At 39.4% G+C, this 19,262-nt stretch overlaps 1 protein-coding gene across 4 annotated transcripts in view; it reads left to right on the forward strand.

The window, feature by feature from the left end:
• The window catches only part of ccser1 (coiled-coil serine-rich protein 1), a 109,324-nt gene extending 96,040 nt beyond the window's left edge, over positions 1 to 13,284 (forward strand). For 3 of the 4 annotated variants that reach the window (XM_029510503.1, XM_029510502.1, XM_029510501.1), the window contains one exon: positions 8,805 to 13,284. In XM_029510503.1, coding sequence (XP_029366363.1) covers positions 8,805 to 9,611 — 807 coding nt within the window. In that variant the 3' untranslated portion in view covers positions 9,612 to 13,284. The remainder of the gene's footprint in view (positions 1 to 8,804) is intronic. The other variant, XM_029510505.1, reaches the window with a different exon arrangement.
• The last annotated feature ends 5,978 nt before the right edge of the window (positions 13,285 to 19,262 follow it).

The raw sequence follows: 19,262 nt of genomic DNA on the forward strand, positions 1-19,262 counted from the left end.
GTTTCTGTCATGGTTTGACAGCAAGCCAAAACAACACATTTATCAACATAAATTGGATGGACAGGTGTGGTATAGTTTAAAGGTTAAGGGAGATTAAATCACAGAGAAGTCTGATATGTCTGCAATAGTCATTAATAGTCATGCAAGCAGGCAATTTAAAAGTTAGAAAAAGCCTTGGGTAGAGGTGGGACAGTACACTTATCCGTGCAGCCTGGAATGTGAGATTGATGAGGGAGGTAGAAGCCAGCAGTGGTAACCTGATTACAGTGGAATAATCCCAGATCTTACTGCCAGGTCTCAGTCAGACACGGGAGGTCAGGCCAAGGGAATGGACACTGACAAGCGTCCAGCACTATGTGTGGCCAGACTTCATCATTGTGAGCATGACACCTGGCAAACAATGCAATTCATACGATTGTAGGATATTCTTTGAATCTTTGAGATATTTCGGAATTGTGGTATAGATAAATTTTACATTGTACATTGTAATCCACAATAATAATAATATGAACATAATGAGAAGCAGACACGTTTTGTGGGAACACATTAGCCAGAACATAACTCTCAGCATAGATCACAGTTTCTGCAGTAATTAGTCTGCACCTTCAGGGACCATGTTGACACCTGGGGAACAGGCAGGTGTGGCATTCAGTCCAGTTACAGTTGAAATGCAGACGACAGGGGATTTAACCTTGTGTTAGTGTGGAGCTAAAATCAAGTAAGCCATCTATTCATTAACCAATGAATCTAAACCAATTCACAGCATGTGCAGGAATGTGTGGGGCTGTAATTGTCTTAGTACACATTATGTTAAATCTACTGTAGGTTACACGCTGACTGGGTCCTACTGACAGCAACACAGCTTCACACAAGATAGGTACCATTTTCTAACAATAAAGCAAGATTAGTGCCAGTTAAAATTGAACTAATGTAGAACTGAGCAAGTGTGACTTTAGTCACCTGTTTTGTCACGTCCAGCTTTTTTATTTAAAAAAAAAAAAAGAGAAAGGAGGGAAGAATTATAGACTGTAACTAGACAAATTGAAGATCAAAACAACATAGATATGAAGAAGTTTCTTCATTTTAGTTGATATTTTCAACTGTAAAAGTGAATAATATAGGATTGTATTTCCCATCAGTTATTATGCCTGTGGTTGATCGCTGTTTGAAGCATAAAAGGTAATTAGGTTGTGAATGATTGGGTTTTTATGACTTAAATCTGGCATCCAATCCCATTGAGCCAAAATTAGGCTTGTAATATCTCTCAGTCCTTTAAAACCTACATTGCCATTGGTGGGGGAGTGGGGGGTGACCTCCTGTCACCACATGCATTAGCGATACACTTACAGAGATGTTGGTGTACTGTGCATCTGCCAAGCTCAGCAGAGATTAGGGTGGAATCAATGTTTAATAAGTAGAAAGAATCATGCACACCTCATGGCTGATTTTTAAACAGGATTTCATTGGGAAATGAAGGCTGTGCCTTCTTTGATTACCAGTGCAAGTCCCTTAAATGGATGGCAGCAGACGCTTCTGTGCCCCGGCCTCTCCACTATGTAGTTTCTTATCTAAGTGTCTTTCTCTCTCCTACCTTTTGTTGATGCTATGTCTCTTACACTCAACATTTCTCTTCCTTTCTCTTTATCCCCATCTCTGGATTTCTAATAATGTCTGTTTCCTCTGTTGTAGCTTTGTGCCCATGTTCTCACCTCTCACTTGGTCCACTGTTCTCTTCATTCATCTGACTGCTTTCCCTTCTGCTGTCATCTCCACGTCTCGGCTTTGGTGTTTTAACTTACTATTACCTCTGTCATCTCCTTATTTTGTTGATCCACTGGTTTTGTTCTATCTCTGTGTTTTATCCTCCTCCTCACACTTTGTCCCTTTTTTCCTCTTTCTTCATCTTTACATATTCATTGACTTTGCTTTTTTTCTTGCTTTTGCTCATGGCTCTGGCCAGTGTTCACCAAACATATTGGCATAGGCTGGTGGTCGATGAGTTTTGCCATGACTACACACACACAACCATATGTGCATGCACATACTGACCTGTTGGGGATGGTGGTTGATGAGCATTGCCAGAATCCCAGAATCCATGCCTATCAGAGCTGCTCAAGAAACCTCATTAAGCCTCCTGGCCACAGCATGGCACTGGCTTCAATGCATGCAGCCTGCCTTTTTCAATCTAGGAAGAATTTGAAGTCCTATTCGTCAATAGCGACAATCACAAGTAGTGACTGACTCACTGATGAGAAGTTCAGCAACTCCAGTTTGGAGGTGATCACGCTGGACGCCCCAAAACCAAAGTGAACCCTGATGCTTCTTCGGCTATGATCCAGTAAGATGAGTCTCCCTGTTGCCAGGCAACATACAATCAGCTGTCCATCAGTTGTGTGTCTGCAAGACACACACAATACCTCAACATTAGTTGAATTCAGGCAATCAAACAAAAACAGAAACAAAGAAATATAAAAGAAATATAAAATTCAGTTGAAATTTTTCCCCCATTCTTTTGTGGACAAAAAAATGTCAATAATCAGTTTACTTTAAAGGAACAGCACCAGAGGTCAACACAGGACTTTGTGGACTTATTTGCGTTATGATTACACATTATTTGACGTGCTCTCCCCAGGTGCTATGAAGTGGACTGAATTTGAATTCTTTAGATGAGACTAACAATATTCAACACCAGCACACCAGTTTCTTTTGAGAAGAACATCATTATGATATCTGGAAAACAGCGACATCAAGACAGCAACAATTGTTCATGTGTCCCCATTCACCATGTATTCACCATTTTGAGAAGAGGTTTCATGCTGCTCCCAAGTATGTCTGTGAACATGTATGCATGCATGTGAGGTTCTTATGTGCTGCATTTAGTGATAAGGTTTGCAAATTCTTCTTAAGGCTATCACTATAAACTAAGTGGCTATGTATGTGGCGCAGTCACATTGATATGTAGTGGCGTTAACCTGTCTGAGATATAATAAGTCAAAATATTTGTCCAGTTACAAACACTCACAAGCCTCATTAAAACATTGGATGCAGCATATTGCTGTGTTTGGCTGCTGTTACTAAATATAACGGCAGCCTAATGTAGATCATTTTCCAGTAGTTCAGTGACAGGATTGAAGATTGGTAGCACTGTGAGCCGATTAGCTGCGCAGTGCATCACATTAGTGTCCTGCCTCACACTGTGTGCTTCCACCAGGAAGGTCCAGGATGTGACATCCCCCCAGCTGGTTGGCATTTTGCTGCAGTGTGGGCTGGATTGACAGCAACAACAACATAAATTCAACTTTTGTCTTCTCTTATTTTCTATCTTTATCGTCTCAAGTCTAACCTCACCCCAACTGTGACCAGTAAAAAAAACCTCTCTCTCTCCTTCTGTCTCTCACTCTCTCATTCTCATCCTCTCTGTGTGGTCTCCAGACTGCAGTAGCGTACCATCAATCCTCTGGCTGTCAGGGCCTATTCAGCCCTGCCTGCCGCTGGCATTCTTAAGCACCAAGTTACATAACGATGAGGGAGAAGGGACAAAGTAAAGGACAGGGGGGAAGAGGAGGTGAGAGATGTGAAAAGGGAGGTCAAGAGGGGGCTAGAAAAGGTGAGAGTCAAAGAAAGGAGCAGATTTGTTGACTATGCACATGCCTCAGGCTGTCAGATATTCACCTCTGCTATAAAATTCAAATTCCATTGATGAAACATGCATCTGAGGAGCAATAGTAATCATTGAAAGAAAAAATAAAATAGTAGTTTAACTCAGAAACAAAGTCCATTTCAGCCATCAAACCCTGTCATATTTTGAGCTCCCTCAGTTTCAATAATGTACTAGTTTGACCAATGTATTCATGTCTCAATCCACTTTTTACATCTCACAATTTCTGCCAAGTTAATCAATTTTGACCTCTAGTGTTGTTTACTTGTTTTGTCTACCCTTCCTGCTCTTACTGGGGTGGAATTACTATCCTCATTCATCAAAAATATACCACTGCTGTAGTTTGTGCATCTTTTATACAATGTCAGTTAAACTTTACATGAAAATCAGAGAGGTAGATGAGCCGTAGAGTGAGACAGAAGCTAGAAACTGGTAGTGTTGTGTAGGGAAATACAGGGCCAGTGAAGAGAGCATAGATAAAGATTGATGACTACAACAAAGAGCTTTGAAGGGAGGAACAGGAACGCAAGGAAGCAGCTACAGGCTATACAAGACACTGAGTTCCTACAGGAATTGTACATTGATGAAAACAAGCAAGTTCAAAGTAAAGGTATGGTTTGGCCTTGAGACACCTGCCCGAGACTGAAGTCTCGCCCCTTGTTTGATCGTTTGTTGTTGATTTACCCAGCAAAGTTCTTTAGTTGATGTGGGAGACTCTGCTGCACACAACTTGTCCGCAAATATTCAATGATGCTTTGTAGGCAACAGCACAGGAAATGATTGTTACAGCTTTGTTATATTTCTCAGCATGGACACCATGTTTCTCACCCTGTTTTTGGCTCTTTTCATCAAAACTAATGTAAACCAGTGTATTGCACTCATGATGCACTGCAGACTGCCGCACAACCCAAAAAAGGATTGTTTCTCTTTTGAGCTCCCACATAACAGTGCTGTCGTTAATTATGGTTGAAGAGACGAGATCAAATTTACACTTCCTGGGATTTTTGCACCTTGACAACTTTCTGTCACATTGGGGATAAATAAGCAAACAAATATGAATGAGACTGTCTGTTGAGATAAAGGTAGACAGGATGAGGTAGGGTGGTTTGGGCTCATCCAGCATCAAGGCTGTAAAATTTATTTGGTTATCATCTAAATAGGATTTAGAGTACCATCCGTGTGGGTGTACTGTACTGGTATTGTGTCTAAGCTGAACACCCCAGCGTTTCACACTTTCAAAGAACTGCAGGATTACTTTCCTCACACACAGAGTATGTGGGTGTTACAGAATATAAAGAATTCACATTTACAAACTTTTACCTCTCTAATCTCACTGTGAAAAGTTGGAAACTTTTTGAGTCCAATGCATTTCAGCCCTGTGGCCTTCATTAGAATTAAGTGTGTGGGTGTGAGAACACTGAGTCCTGGTGTATGACTGATGGCCATGAAACTTGGAGTGTTTTGTTTACATTAAACCTGTGTAACACGTAGCTAATCTGTGCCGTTTAATACAGTCACTTAGTTTTTTTTTGTTTTTTTTTTCAGGGAAGCAAAAGTCATGAAATGAATCTCACAGCCCCTTGCTTTTATGAAAATGACGATAGGGATGTTTTAGGATTTTAAAGAGCTCTCATGCAAACCTGGCCATTACCACATTGCTTTGTTCCTCACTACCCAATAAAAAATAAGGCTGCAGGAAAGGGGTCCCTTAAATCACTCTGATATACCCACGTCCATGTATATGTGTGTGTGTGTGTGTGTTGTGTGTATTTATAGGACTGTGTGGACTAGAGACTCTTCAGTGCTTGCATACACAGACAGGACGTTCTGTAGCTGGCAATGAGGCAGCTTGCTTGCCGCAGAGCATGTACTTGAGAAAGGACACCTGAGTTTGTAAATCTGCCCTGGTCTCCTTTTTTTGTTTTCGGAGGGGGGGCTGTTGCTGTTGCTCTCATTTCTCTTGCTCTGTTTTAAATCATATTAACTATCTGCCTTTCTTGTGTACTTGTACATGCTGCCCCATATTTAGCCCAGTTTTAGTTGTATTTGATTCACTTTATTTGATGAATTTTTTATGGTTTTTATTTTTTTATTTATTTTTTTTCTTCTTCTTCCAAACTTGGATCAGAATTGTCCCTTTGATGCACAGCATATGTCTCTACAACCAACTCTTCTGTGCTTGGTAATTATTTCTTTCAAACTTGTCTGCCAATTTGGATCTTGCATTCTCACCTTACCTTCTGTTGTTTTCACAAGTATCTGAGGATGGAAAAACACCATAGATTTTCTTTTTTCTTTTTTACAAAATTAGCAATTTAGCCCTAATTAAGCAGTCTCACATAAACCTGCATGACCATAGTGGATATTCAACACCGTAGCAATTCCCTCTTGTTTTTTCACAGGGCCCCTATGTGGAGAATTTGGCTGGAATGGAAATTCTCACTCCTCTTAATTAGATCAAGGATTCTGCGAGAAGTCTTGTAGTGTTTATCCACCCATTAGAGCCCATTAGAAAGCAAAGACACACTCCCTGAGCTCTTTAAGCAAGCTGTATAGACGACTCACTGTTTGATGTTCTGGCAGAGTGCGGTTATGCTTGGATTTTTGGGGTGTTTTTTTTTTTTTTTTTTTTTTTTTTTTGGGGGGGGGGGGGGGGGGTTATTATCATTATTTATTAACTGTTGGACATGAAAGGACAAAAAGACAGTACTTTTTAAGTACAAGCTGTTTGGCTGCAATTCAGATTTTCTAAATGCCATAACATATGAGCATGTCAGAAACAGTTTCCTATGAACTGCAGGTGGGGTATTCCAAGCATCAGTCACATACAACATGGACAAATTAAGATTTAATTAACTACAATAGCATTTAATGTTGGCAGCATTCCTTCATGAACTAGCTTACACATGACTGTAAACCAATAAAGGCAAAAAAATAATAATAATAATTCTCTTCAGCTTTGACATGATACAAGAAACAAAATCTTTGTTTATTTCTTGTCATGAAAATCACAGGTAGCAAGCAAGATTGACCTTCATATATCTTCTCAAGACCTTGTTTACTTATATTTATCCCACTTTGTAGTATGTACTGTACTAAATCAGAGCCCAGTTCAGTCACAGCTAAATTGTCATAGAATCTTTCCATACTTTGAAATGCAAAACAAAAGCTAGAAATAGCACCTCACAGTATGATATTAAAATTCTGGCGTTCTTCAGGGGAAACGTTAACAAGTCATTGCCCCGACAGAGATTTTCAACCAAACGGCATAATTCTTCATCCTTTATACTGCATGAAAAGTACCATTTTATTGAAAATAATTTGTACTATCATTTGTTCGGACTGTTTTCTCAGCATAAGGGTGCTTTCCATGTACCGAAAGGATTTTTTATCAAGTCAAGTCACTGGTATGAAACTGGCTTCATCTTATGTACATAAGATGAAGTACATAGACATAAGTACATAGAAAGGTGCTTAGAAGGGCATCTAATACTGACAATGTTAGGTGGATACTTTGTTGGAGTGAATTAACGGTAACACCACACACTGGCGTTGTTATATAGACAGGCCCATTTCTAAATTTTCTCTGTCCAGAATTTATCACTACTAGTTTCTTTGTTATCCACCACTTTGTTCCAGGTCCCGTCTTTAATTAGATTGCAGGTTGATAGCATTTGGCAATATCAAGAAAGAAGCTGTTTTATTGAATTATCATTTCCACTGTCTTACTGTACTCACTCATTTAGCTGTGTTCCAGCTAATTACATTTCTACCTTTCACACCAAATTCCTTTCAACTGCTTCATCACAGTAACGATGTTACACTTACTATTAATTTGCTTACCGAAACATTTAGAAACAGGATCACCTTCATTCACATAAAGACACATAGGCATCTTGTAGAAATCAGCGGTGTGCAGTAAAGATGCATATTAGCACACACTGCACATTTGCAGTGTGAGCAGAGTTAAGCAGGTATGCGTTCATCCATATGCAAACAACTAACAAAGTCATCGCTTTGCCAAATATCAACTTCCATTTGGTTCAGTATCAGATGAGATTGTCCTTGGTCCCAGTGTTACTTTATGACTAATGTCCCAAAATGGTTTACACAGTCACATTATGGGCGCTTTACTGCTTTAGGCAAACCTAACAATTAAATCATTGGATTTTTTAATTGTGGATATGTTCAGGGGGAGTTAGGTTTAGGTTAAGGTAGGTGCAAGACTCAGAATTAGGAAAGTAGTCAGTATGGTTTATGTGGAAGGTAAGTCAATGTCAGTGTTATGTCTTCTGAAGTGTGTGTGTGGGTGTTGGTATGTGAGTGTGGGGGTGTGTGCTATGCATGTATATGTGTGAAATCAAGCTACAGGGAGAGAGAGGATGAAGAGGGACTGAAGAGATATGTTGCATAAGGGGGTGCAGTGGATTGTGAAAGAGAACAGGTGGCTCGTTTCTGCCATCATGCTTTATGTGCCATCTTCCCCAGTGTGTGTGTTTCTATGTGTGTGTGTGTGCGTGCGTGCATGTGCATTTGTGTGTGCGTTTGCGTGTAGGACAGAGAGAGTGAGATCCCATTGTTTTGGAAGGGAGAATTTTGAATTTACCTTATGACTACAGTACAGGCCAAAAGTTTGGACACACCTTCTCATTCAAATGAATGAGTGTCCAGACTTTTGGCCTGTTCTGTATATTGCCATAAATGCATTTACTTCATCAAGTCACTTTATAATTTGTTTCACACCAAATCATAACAGACGTTATCTTACGGCACTTTTTCAATTCAGCAGGTCCAGACTCTACCCCTTTTGTCTCGTATTGTGCGTGTTGCCTATTTTTTAGAGAGCAGGGTTCCGGTTGGTTTAGAAACAATTAGAACAAGCTGCAGGAGCCCAGAGAAATCGTTCTCCAAATGTCACCCAATTAACAATCTATACTATAACACACAACAACACAGTTTCTCATGCTGCCTGCCTCTTTATTTCTCTCTGCTTGTCTGTCTCTCTCTGTCTCTCACCTACTTGTCCCCTTTTGGGTATATTCCTTCAATTAAAAGGTACACATCCAACATTCAGAAGGTTGACAGACAGCCGAGGAGGACAGCTGACAGTCTTTTCTCTCTGTTCCTGTGTTTCTCTGTCTTTCAGGCCAGTTGTCCAGGCCAGCGGTCAGACCTAGGCAGCAGCAACCTGCCTCCAAGGGACCGAAGAGTAGTGCGGGGAGCGGGGGCAGCACTCGGAGGAGACCTATCTAATCAGAATCTTCCTCATCATTATCCACCTCTGCATGTCCAGCCTTCTGCTTCTGAGCGACACACTGCCAGGGGAGAGCGTCACTGCCAGGGGGTTTTGGCACAGTCCAATGCTCATAATCCAACTCCAAGTTTGGCTCCAGGTGCCTCCAACCTGTCCTCTGTCATTTCTGCAATGTCAGCCCAAGCCTCAACGACTACTCAAGCCCAGCTTCAAGTTTCATACTCAGGCCTGAGTCCAAATCAATGCCCAGGCCTCACTCTAGCAGCTGCTAATCACACTGTAATTCCATCTCTGTCCTCCAGACAGCTAGAGGTAGTGTCCTCTTCTTCTGAGTCCTTAACTATAGGAGAAGGAGGTGGAGTGAGTCTGTTAAGTGGAGTAAGGAGAGGAGGAGGCGAGCACCATGCCCCCAGCCACATCCCTCGTGCAGTCGGGGCCAGTGTCTCTTCAAGCCTCCATAGCCTTGCAAGTAAAGGAAGCCCTTCTCCCAGCATCTCATCATCCGACCACGCCTCCCCTGTACCTCCGATTCCATCCTCAGCCCACTCTTCTTCTTCCTCATCCACCACATTTACAGGTCGTTTAGGACAGCCACCCCGTGGTCCGCTGTCTCTCCATAGCTACAGTCGTAAAAATGTCTTCCTCCAACATTCCCTACATACTGCCGAACTGCAAGCTCTGACACAGAGAGACAGTTGAGGGCATACAAACATTTGCATCATCCCAACCAGAAGCAGCCATATCTCTGACAAAAGTGACAATATGTATGACTTTCTAAAAACAATCTGCTGCTCCTTGACTATAAGTTGCTATTGTTTTCACTATTTCACCTCCCCCAAATCACATCCCCACATGCTTACAATCATATTTTGTTCATAGATTTGCTTCCTGAAACAAACACTCAAAGGAAAGAGCACACACAAACTGGCTGTGACTATGAAAAGGCACTCACCCGTCTATCAGAACTCCCACGTTGTGTCATGCTGACAGTTTAGATGTGCTTACGCCCACAGACACACAAAGTGCACACAAACTCCCAACCTCATATCCATGGATGCACATACACACATACACAAATACACAGGTCTAGCCACACACACAAACACTCTCACACAGAGATATCATCTGTGATAACTCTGCTTCACAATCTGTACAAGTAACAGGGTTGTAAACCAGGACGAAGACATGAGGTATGTGTTTGCTTTTCTTTGTAAGATTTATTTTTACTAATTAATTTTTTATCAGTTATAACCATGCTCTGCTTCAGGAAATACAGGACTGGCCATATTTTTCTCTCGTAAGTCAATACTCTCACATTGCCAAACTCTGAATTACATGTTTAGGTGAACATCCACACCCATTACCCTTGAACTGCATGCCTTTTAAAATCAGGCTGGCTTTTAAAGTCTTTTAACAATTTTTCAGTATCACGTCTCTCCTCATTGTTTTACCAGGGGAATCAAACATGTGCTCACCTCTCAAGTGTTTTGAGAAAATATTTTTTGTCCTTCTGCTCACATAAGTAAAAAATTACGTTCTTCCAGCTACATTTCTGACCACTGGTTTGCATAAATTTTAGAATTAAAATGTTGCAATATAATCCACAGTGTATAGAACAATCAACATACCTGCAATGTTAATTTAGTACAGTAGAAAAGTTGAAATGCAGAGTTTCATTCTAAAGTTAGATCAATCATTTGAACAATTTGATCCCTATATAAACAAAATTAGCACAGTAACCCACAAAGGTCACAAGACCTCAACACTCCATGAATAGAAACTATTTTTTCTAATTTGGCACAACCAACATTGGTATTTCCTTCCTTCCTTCCTTGGAATGAAACCCTTCAAATCTTCTTTCAGACTGGGTATTCAACAGGGATACCTACTGGTGCTTTGCTAAATGATAGTGTTAATATCTGTTATAATGACAATGCCGTTCACTGACACATTTTGTGTGATATGGGAATCCATTGAGAGCAATCTGGTTCTATACAGTACAGTAAATGGTAGAAAAGTGTTTACTTGATCAAGTGATGAAAAAAAAGAAGGAAAAAAATATAATTTTTCAGACTATTCCATTTGTAAAAGCATCAGCACTGAGTTTTTCCAATAATACCTAGTCCTTTTATGACAGTCTTTTTCTTTTCTTTTTTTATCTTCTTGACCTCAGACATGTTGGTTATCTTTCTCAAACTGACTTAATGTGATGGCATTCATAAGGCAAGCGATTATGTATCCCTGGACAGTAGGACATATTAAGATTTATATACACTGTAATTGACATAATCATCAAATCCTACAACATTTTTCACACCTGGTTAGGAAATCATTAAATTCTTAACAGTTCACCATTTTTTACATCTGCAAACATTTTGTGAATATGTTGAGTCTTCCACTGCTAAATATATACAATAATTTTATCTTCATCCTTCTTAAAACAGCCCCTCCAGCATCACATAATCTCTGTAAATTTGTCAGCTGCACATTAATACTGTGAACCTCCTGTTCAATGGCATCCCAGTGGTGTTCTACGGGATTCAGATCTGGTTCTTGGGCAGGCTACGGAACACATTTTTATGTTCATGAACCCTGTTTGGGAAGACAGCATTAACATGCTTTTAGTGGCCATTACAAGATGGTAAATTATAGCCATTAAGGGATGAACATGCCTCGCAACAATATATTCAGAATGGCTGAAGCATTCAAGCCATGATATACTGGCATTAAATGGGCAAAACTCCTAAAATAAATAAATGAATAAATAAAACATTGTCCATACCATGACGCCACCACAAGTAGCCGTCTGCACTGTTGACACAAGGCAGGTTGGGTCCATTCATTCACACTGCTGATGCCAGCCATCTGCTGCCTCAGCTGAAAGTGAGATTCATGAGACCAATCTATGTTTTTCCATCCTCAGCTTTGGTGAGGCTGTACCTTCTGCAGCCTTAGATTTCTGCTCACAGCTGACAGGAACCTGACATGGCCTTCCACTAACGTTTCCATCTGCTGCTATGTTTCCTCCTCATCTCTAAGGCGTTTCTTCTCACAGTATTGACTCTCTCTGGATGTGAAAACACATTCTGTCCACATTCTGATGTTTGAAACACCTGCCGAGCATCTGCGTGATATCATGTATTGCACTGCTGCTAAGTGATTGGTCAATTAATTTGCTATAGAACAACGATATCTTTAAATTTTATAATGCCAGCAAGGAGGTGGGATCTTGATTTGCTCCTGAGCACAGGACAGGATTTATGAACTCCTTGCATCTAGTGAAAAAGTTTGATTCTGAAGAAGTTGCTGACCTTATCTATCTCTATACATTCCCTGACTGTAGGGGAGTTGTGTAAGTGGTGTGTTTGTTGTAATCCACACTTCAGGAGGCATTTTCCTGGTGGAGGTGAAGAAAAGCCTGAAGGACCTGGTCCTTTCCTGTGGGTGGAAGCCACAACTGTCCCTTCGCTCTGGTTCATTTGCACCTTATTTCCTCTCTTGTAAACCAGTTATCCAACATCCCTTAGAATTTTGTTCTCTAACCTATTTTCTCCTTTCCAGTTTATCCTCTTCCTTTATTCTCTTTCTCCCTCTCTCGCCGCATCTATTTCTTTTTGTTCTTCTCTTTTTCAGTCTGTTGTCCTCCCTCCCATTCTAATATTTCCCAGGTGTCTCTTTTTCTCATCCCTCTCCTCTGCTTAGCCTACTTACCTGGAGCCTGTATTGTCAGAGTGCATCTATGACACACTCTTTTGCATTTGCATTCAGTCCTGGGTATTGGGCCCAGCAATGCTGCTGATTTTTATTCCCGCTTTCTAATTGGGGAGCAATTTTACACCTGGTAAAAATTCAGCAGTAATGTTGCTCACGAGGACCAGGACTGCAGCTGTGATGTGTTTACAGGTGATGGGTATCAATGCTTTGTCACCGACTGACACCAGAGTAGTTGTAAAAATCCTATTTACATCCCCCATCAATGCATGCATCATTATGTGAAACATAGGGAGTATTTGGCTTTGTTTGCAATGCCCACTCTCATACATATTTATAATTTTAAACAGCTGTGCTTCACCTGTGTTCAAGAAACAGGCCCATGTCATGTATCACAAAAAGGAAAGGTCGCTTCTAAAATGGCCCATTTTCATTTTTCCCTGCCCAATAGTAAGAAGGAAATAATATAGAATTTCATTTGCAACACAATTGTGATGTGGATACACCACACAAACCTCACTTTTTCATGTTATATAACAGCATGTTGTACATTTACTACATGATTTGTTTGGGTGTTATTTATTATTTCTGCCTTATTTATATTCATCAAATTTTAATAGATACTTTCCTAAAGGCATCTTGACACTAACAAAAAAAAAAATAGAAGTCAGAAGTAATGATAGGAATTATAATAATAATAGTAATAATCATGATATTATTATTATTATTATTTGTTGTTGTTGTTGTTTTAATGAATCACATATATTACACTGGGCTAGCTTTTTAATGTGCTTAATGTAACTACTGTTTTTTAATTGCCGTAATACAGAAATCGTATAATTGTACATAAATGATTAAAATTGTTGATGTTGACTGTTCATTAACACGAACAGTTTGTGTTCACCTAAATCACATTGAATAAAGCATACTTTGGTAGGTGGCATATGAGATTAAAACACAACTGAAAAGTTAAGGCCTCCTTAACCTTAGTCAGAGGTCTGCGCTATTACCAAAGCATTTTAGGCTGTAGTGACAAATCAGAGAATAAATCAGTTTGATAAAAGTGAGCTCCCATATTAAGTGACACGTGAAATCCAGTTGATTCGGTCATAATTCGGTGTGTCAGTCCCCTCTTGAAATCCAGTCTTTGCACTTTGACTATTTCTGCTTGAGATGACTTTGAAAACGTTTGCCTATTTGTGCCAGAAAAGTGGATGATGCTAATCTATTAAAGCTGCTTTTTTCAGTTCAGGATTAAGTCTGTGTTAAAGTATATAAATCTTTTGAGTAGATTCATGCTGTGAGCCTCTGACCATTTAGCTCATTAATTCTTTGCAGATAATCTGCCTAAAACAAAACAAACAAACAAAAAAATCTACTCACAGGGTTGTCTTTCACTTTCTATGGTCCTGCAAAGCAGTTTTTAAATTTCAGATGTTTCATACAAACTGCCTATTTTGATTATTCATGGTCAAAAAAACCCTTTAGTGTCAGTTTTCTCAAAACTATTTCTTTTCACGTTCTGTCAAAGATTGTGTTTGTCACCATCACAGTTGTTTGTTCAAATGATTAATGTTTTTTCAAAAATATTTATGTCCACCATCTTCTTAATCATATTGAATAAAATACATGAAAACATTTAGCAGAGACTGTGATTTGATTTTTGGTTTTTCATTATGTATAAAATAAGGTGTCTGTTAATGACAGGGATATTTGGAAGCAAATAAAGTACGATGCATACTGCTACCACAAAAAATAAAATAAAATAAAATAAAATAAATAAATAAAGCTGTGTAATACTGAATAACTGGGTCTGAAGTGCCATCTCTCAGGGTGGGTAGATTTGTCCCTTTAAATCTCTAAAGAAAAGAATGAATAAAATCAAGCCTGAAAGGAGAATGCTCAATAAAGCACTGAGTACAGAGTCGTTGGGGTCATCACTGTAAGAGTGAGAAAAACTTTTTACAGCTGACACATTTGAGAAGAGATCATTTTACCTCATCTGACTTTAGCTTCCAACCTATTTGAGTGAGTTTTCATTGAGGTACCACAAGGTACAGAAGTGGTGAGAAAATCAATCATGTTGGAATGAGTCTGTGTAGAACATCCATGTGTGTGGGGAGATGTAGATGTTAACTGTTTACCCCTCAGGGAGGACCTGAGCACACTTCTCATTTCTGAACTCACTCAGTTAGGAGTGGTGATGTTATGACCAGCTGCCAAGTGCAAACACATAAACACACACACACTGGGGATTAGACAAGAGCAGTTTGATGCTAATTTGCTATAATTGAAAGGGTAGAAGGTCAGTACATCGGTAAAAGCATTTCTAATGATCAGACCCTTGAAGTCCAAGCGATCAAGAAATAGGATATTTTGCTCCGTATTTGCCTCAGCTAACTGTAAAATGAGCTTCTCTGTTTGATGTGTGGTTGAAAAAGTCTATGACCAGTTAATATGTAGACCTGCAGAAAGTCAACTGTCAGATTAGTAACTGAATTTTTGTGACACTCCCGTGTCAGGAGTATTTTCAGTACTCGGCAACAAATTGAAGATACACAAATTATCCAGTTAATTAAGTATAACCAAAGAAAGGAAAAACTGAAACGAATTGAAGATTATGCGACAAGATTGAAAATTAGGGATTAATTATGCTGGAGCTCACCCTCCTGACAATTAAATTACATTCCTAGCTCCTTTAGAGTGTTGCCAACTCTCCCACTTTTTCCATAGTCTGCTTTGACACACTGTGTTACACTGATGAGACAAATGTGTGATGTGGACTAATTTTCTATGACTGTGGTGAAATAGCTGGTCATCATCACACAGCAGGAGCACCAGGGTCAGTAACAGTGTGCATTTTACACATATGGCACTGCAGCAGCAACTTCCTTCCTTATTTAACTCCTGTGATGTTGTATTTTGACCATATGGCCGCCTTATTAACCTAAATGCCTTTTACCATGAGGTGAGCTGTTGTACGTTGTCCTTCTCTCAAGGGAAGCAAAGCGGCTGCACGCCAATGAGGCCAGTGCCATAAATTTTTATTTTTCAACAAAAGTTGCCTTTTTTTGTGTTTCAACTAGATTTTTACATGGAGCTTTAAATTTTGCTGTGTTAATGCAATTACATTTGGCATACTGGCATTATTGCAAGTGTGGAAGTTATATAATCACCAAAGCTAATAAAGTGACAGATGGAACTATAAAAATATTTATTACATTTTTAATGTGTCCTAGGCCAAGCTACTGTATCTGTTCTTGCTAAGTGCATGGGTAGGAATTTTTGTATATGGTGAACCAAAAATCCAACAAACAAAAGCAAAAGAAAAAAATGCCACCTATAATGTATTTCTCAACAGGCTTATATATCAAATTTCACTGCTTATTGCTTTTTGTATTCATGAAGGTAAACCTGCCCTTGATTGATAAAATTAGGAAAATGAAAAAGCTTTCCCCTTTATGGACTCAGGCCTTGTGTCTGATATTGCCAGATGTTATGGAAAATAAATCATTCTTATGTTTCTGTGGTTGAACTGCTGTATCAAAATAGTGGTTAGCGCTGTTGTCCCACAGCAAGAAGGTTGTGAATTCAATTCCCGGGCCTGTGCCTTTCTATGTGGAGTTTGCATGTTCTCCCTGTGCTTGCTTTGGTTTCTTCCCGCCCTCCAAAGACATCATGTTTGGGCTAATTATTGACTCTAAATTGTCTGTAGGTCTGAGTGTGAGTGTGGGTGGTTGTTTGTATTGGCCCTGTGATGGACTGGTGACCTGTCCAGGGCAGTGGCGGAGGTGGAGGGTGTCCTCACGCTCAGTCTTGGCCACCCTATTGGCCACCCCTGGCAAAACGTCACAGCTGTCAATGGGATGATATGTGCGGAATGGAACCTTCCTGCATTGGCGCAGCATTTCTGGCCGGACATTTAAGCGGCATGCATGCACGCGTGCCGCTGAAATGTTGGTTAGTATCACGCACAGTTCACCAAGAAGAAGAGGCTGTTTTATTATATCGAAATTGAGATCGCATTTCAACACTTTTCATAACGTCAGTCCCATGAAAACATTGCTAACAGCATTAGCTATGAATGTGAATGTATCCCCTACAAGTAACATAACTCTTCAGTGAGTTAACATTGATTGATACATAACAACACCTTCACATGACAAATAATGAATATTCATTTCATATACATTTTTAAATAAAGCTCTATTGAAGCAGTCATTCCCAAAGTCTTTGCAGATGTATTAATTCACTGTTGAGGAGATACAAATGAACTCCACCTAAAAGCATTTTAACCTCATTTATATAAGTACTTAACACGTGTGTATGTGTTTTCTATCTCTCGTGCTTAAAACAAAGTTTTAAAGTCCTAAACGATACAGTCGTATTTTAATTTATTTATGAATCTGTCTTGGCTTCACAACTTTAGCAGGCAATTTCTTATATGTATTATAGAATGGAACAGAATAGCTTATCACAGCTGAAATGTGTCACTTCCCAGTAGCAGGCCCTACATACAACATATATACAACAGTCAGCAACAATCAATCGACTCAACACAGAGTTGAAAAACAAGTATGAATATAAAAATATAAAAATAAATAATCTATTGATTAAATGAGTCTGTATGGCACTGCATTTGTTAAATTTGTATAGTGTAAGCATATAGTGCCGTATTTTCAACTTTTTTATGTTTGTGCAATAGTGATTTCTATGCCAACCTTGCCACCGCACTGAAAGTTTTCTGGCTCTGCCGCCGGGGAGTACCCTGCCCTCTCCCAGTGTGAGCTGGGATTGGCTCGAGCACGCCACCCCTCGTGACCCGGAAACGGATAAGTGGTAGAAGATGATTGATGAATGAATGTGTGTAATTGCTACTTCCTCCATTCTGTGCTTTGTGAAACGCCCCTAGCCTGAACTGCGTAGCCGCAGCCCCCTAAAATGAGATAAAGGATGACGGAATAGTCCAAAAATATAAAAACATTGGGTGGGTAGAATTTATAATAATTATAATAATGCATCGGACTTGTCGACGCAAAGTCGCAAAACCCAAGGCATTTCGATGTCACAGTCAAATTGCATCTATTCACGGCTGCTCTGGCATCGTGCCCTCACATCTCACATTTCCAGTATCGACAATCGGTCGGTCGACCTGAGTGACGACACGCGGCCAACTCAGACGGAGGTGAGCGGCGGGAAAGAGGAAGTGACTTCAAAGAGCTCCGCTTCAATCAGCCCGCGAGGAGCTTTTTGACCGCCAGGTGAAGCTCGGCAGAGTGACGTTAGCAACGAATACATGAGCTGCCGTTAGCTTAAAGCTGGACTCTACTTTATTTATATATTTATTTATTTTTTACGCGAGCTGCCGTTAGCTTGAAGCTGGACTCTACTTTATTTATATATTTATTTATTTTTTACACGAGCTGCTGTTAGCTTGATGCTGAACTCTACTTTATTTATATATTTATTTATGTTTTACACGAGCTGCCGTTAGCTTGAAGCAGGACCCTATTTTATTTATATAATTACCCTACTTTATTTATAAAAGTATTTATTTTTTACATGCGCTGCTGTTAGCTTGAAGCCGGACCCTTCACATTTCACAGTGGTGTGGTTGTACTGTCCTGAGCTGAAGGACGTGGACACAGCTCTGAAGATACCAGGTAAGACAACCGGTTTCTCTTTTTTTTTAATCGTCGAGCTATGTTAAATATATGGCCGATCAGACCAGTACACGTTTTTCTCTCTTCAAAATTGGAAACTCGGCGTCCTTAAATGAACTCATGTGTCGCTAATTTCAAATCTTTTTTTTTTTTATATATATTGTTAGCTTTGTTGAAGTTAACCTGTGGTTAAATTAAATTGCACAGGCTTTGGAAAGACACTTAGTCATAGCACATTTTAGGGTATGTTTCATTTTTTTTTAACAAATAAAATGTATATAAAGTATGAAAATTGAACTGAACACTTTCTAAATGTACTGTAAGGTCATCGCGCAGCTGTTAATGTGATCATATTGCTTGTAATGGGTAAAGTGTATTGAGTCTGTCCTGAAGTCCTGTTAGTAGCTGGCTGCTGTCCACAAACACACACAACGTGGACAGGAATCTATCAGGACATAGATTTCTTTCATGTATCAGCTATCAGGGCATTTTCATTTTCCACTGCAGATATTTTCACTTTTCATTGGAGGAAAAAATGCAGGTAGTAATAATAACACGCAGCATGCAATCAGTGAGAAACGGCAATTAATTATTGTTATTATTTGACTCAATGTTTGCTGTGAAATCAATACAGTGACATGCGACTTTTGGTGGGTTGCCGATGGCTGTTGGTGGCTTGATGTTTTTTTTTTTTTAATCTATATTTATAAATTTTTGCTTTTTTGTAGATACTATGCACTCAAGTTAAAACCGGGCTTAATAAATAAGGAAGTCTGAATGTATGTGATTTTTAATAGTATTCAGTAGATATGATTAACTCCAGATACATGAATTGACAGGCTTTCCTTTTCCATTTATAATGTGTGATTCAGGTTAGATATTTTTGGCCAGGCAGTCAACTATATTGTTTGGGTTAGAACAACATTGTATTTTGCGCCTTCATTGAAATATGTAATTTGGTGTCTTCATTTTTTTT

This window comes from Echeneis naucrates, chromosome 9 (assembly GCF_900963305.1).
Source record: "Echeneis naucrates chromosome 9, fEcheNa1.1, whole genome shotgun sequence".
Lineage (NCBI taxonomy): Eukaryota > Metazoa > Chordata > Actinopteri > Carangiformes > Echeneidae > Echeneis > Echeneis naucrates.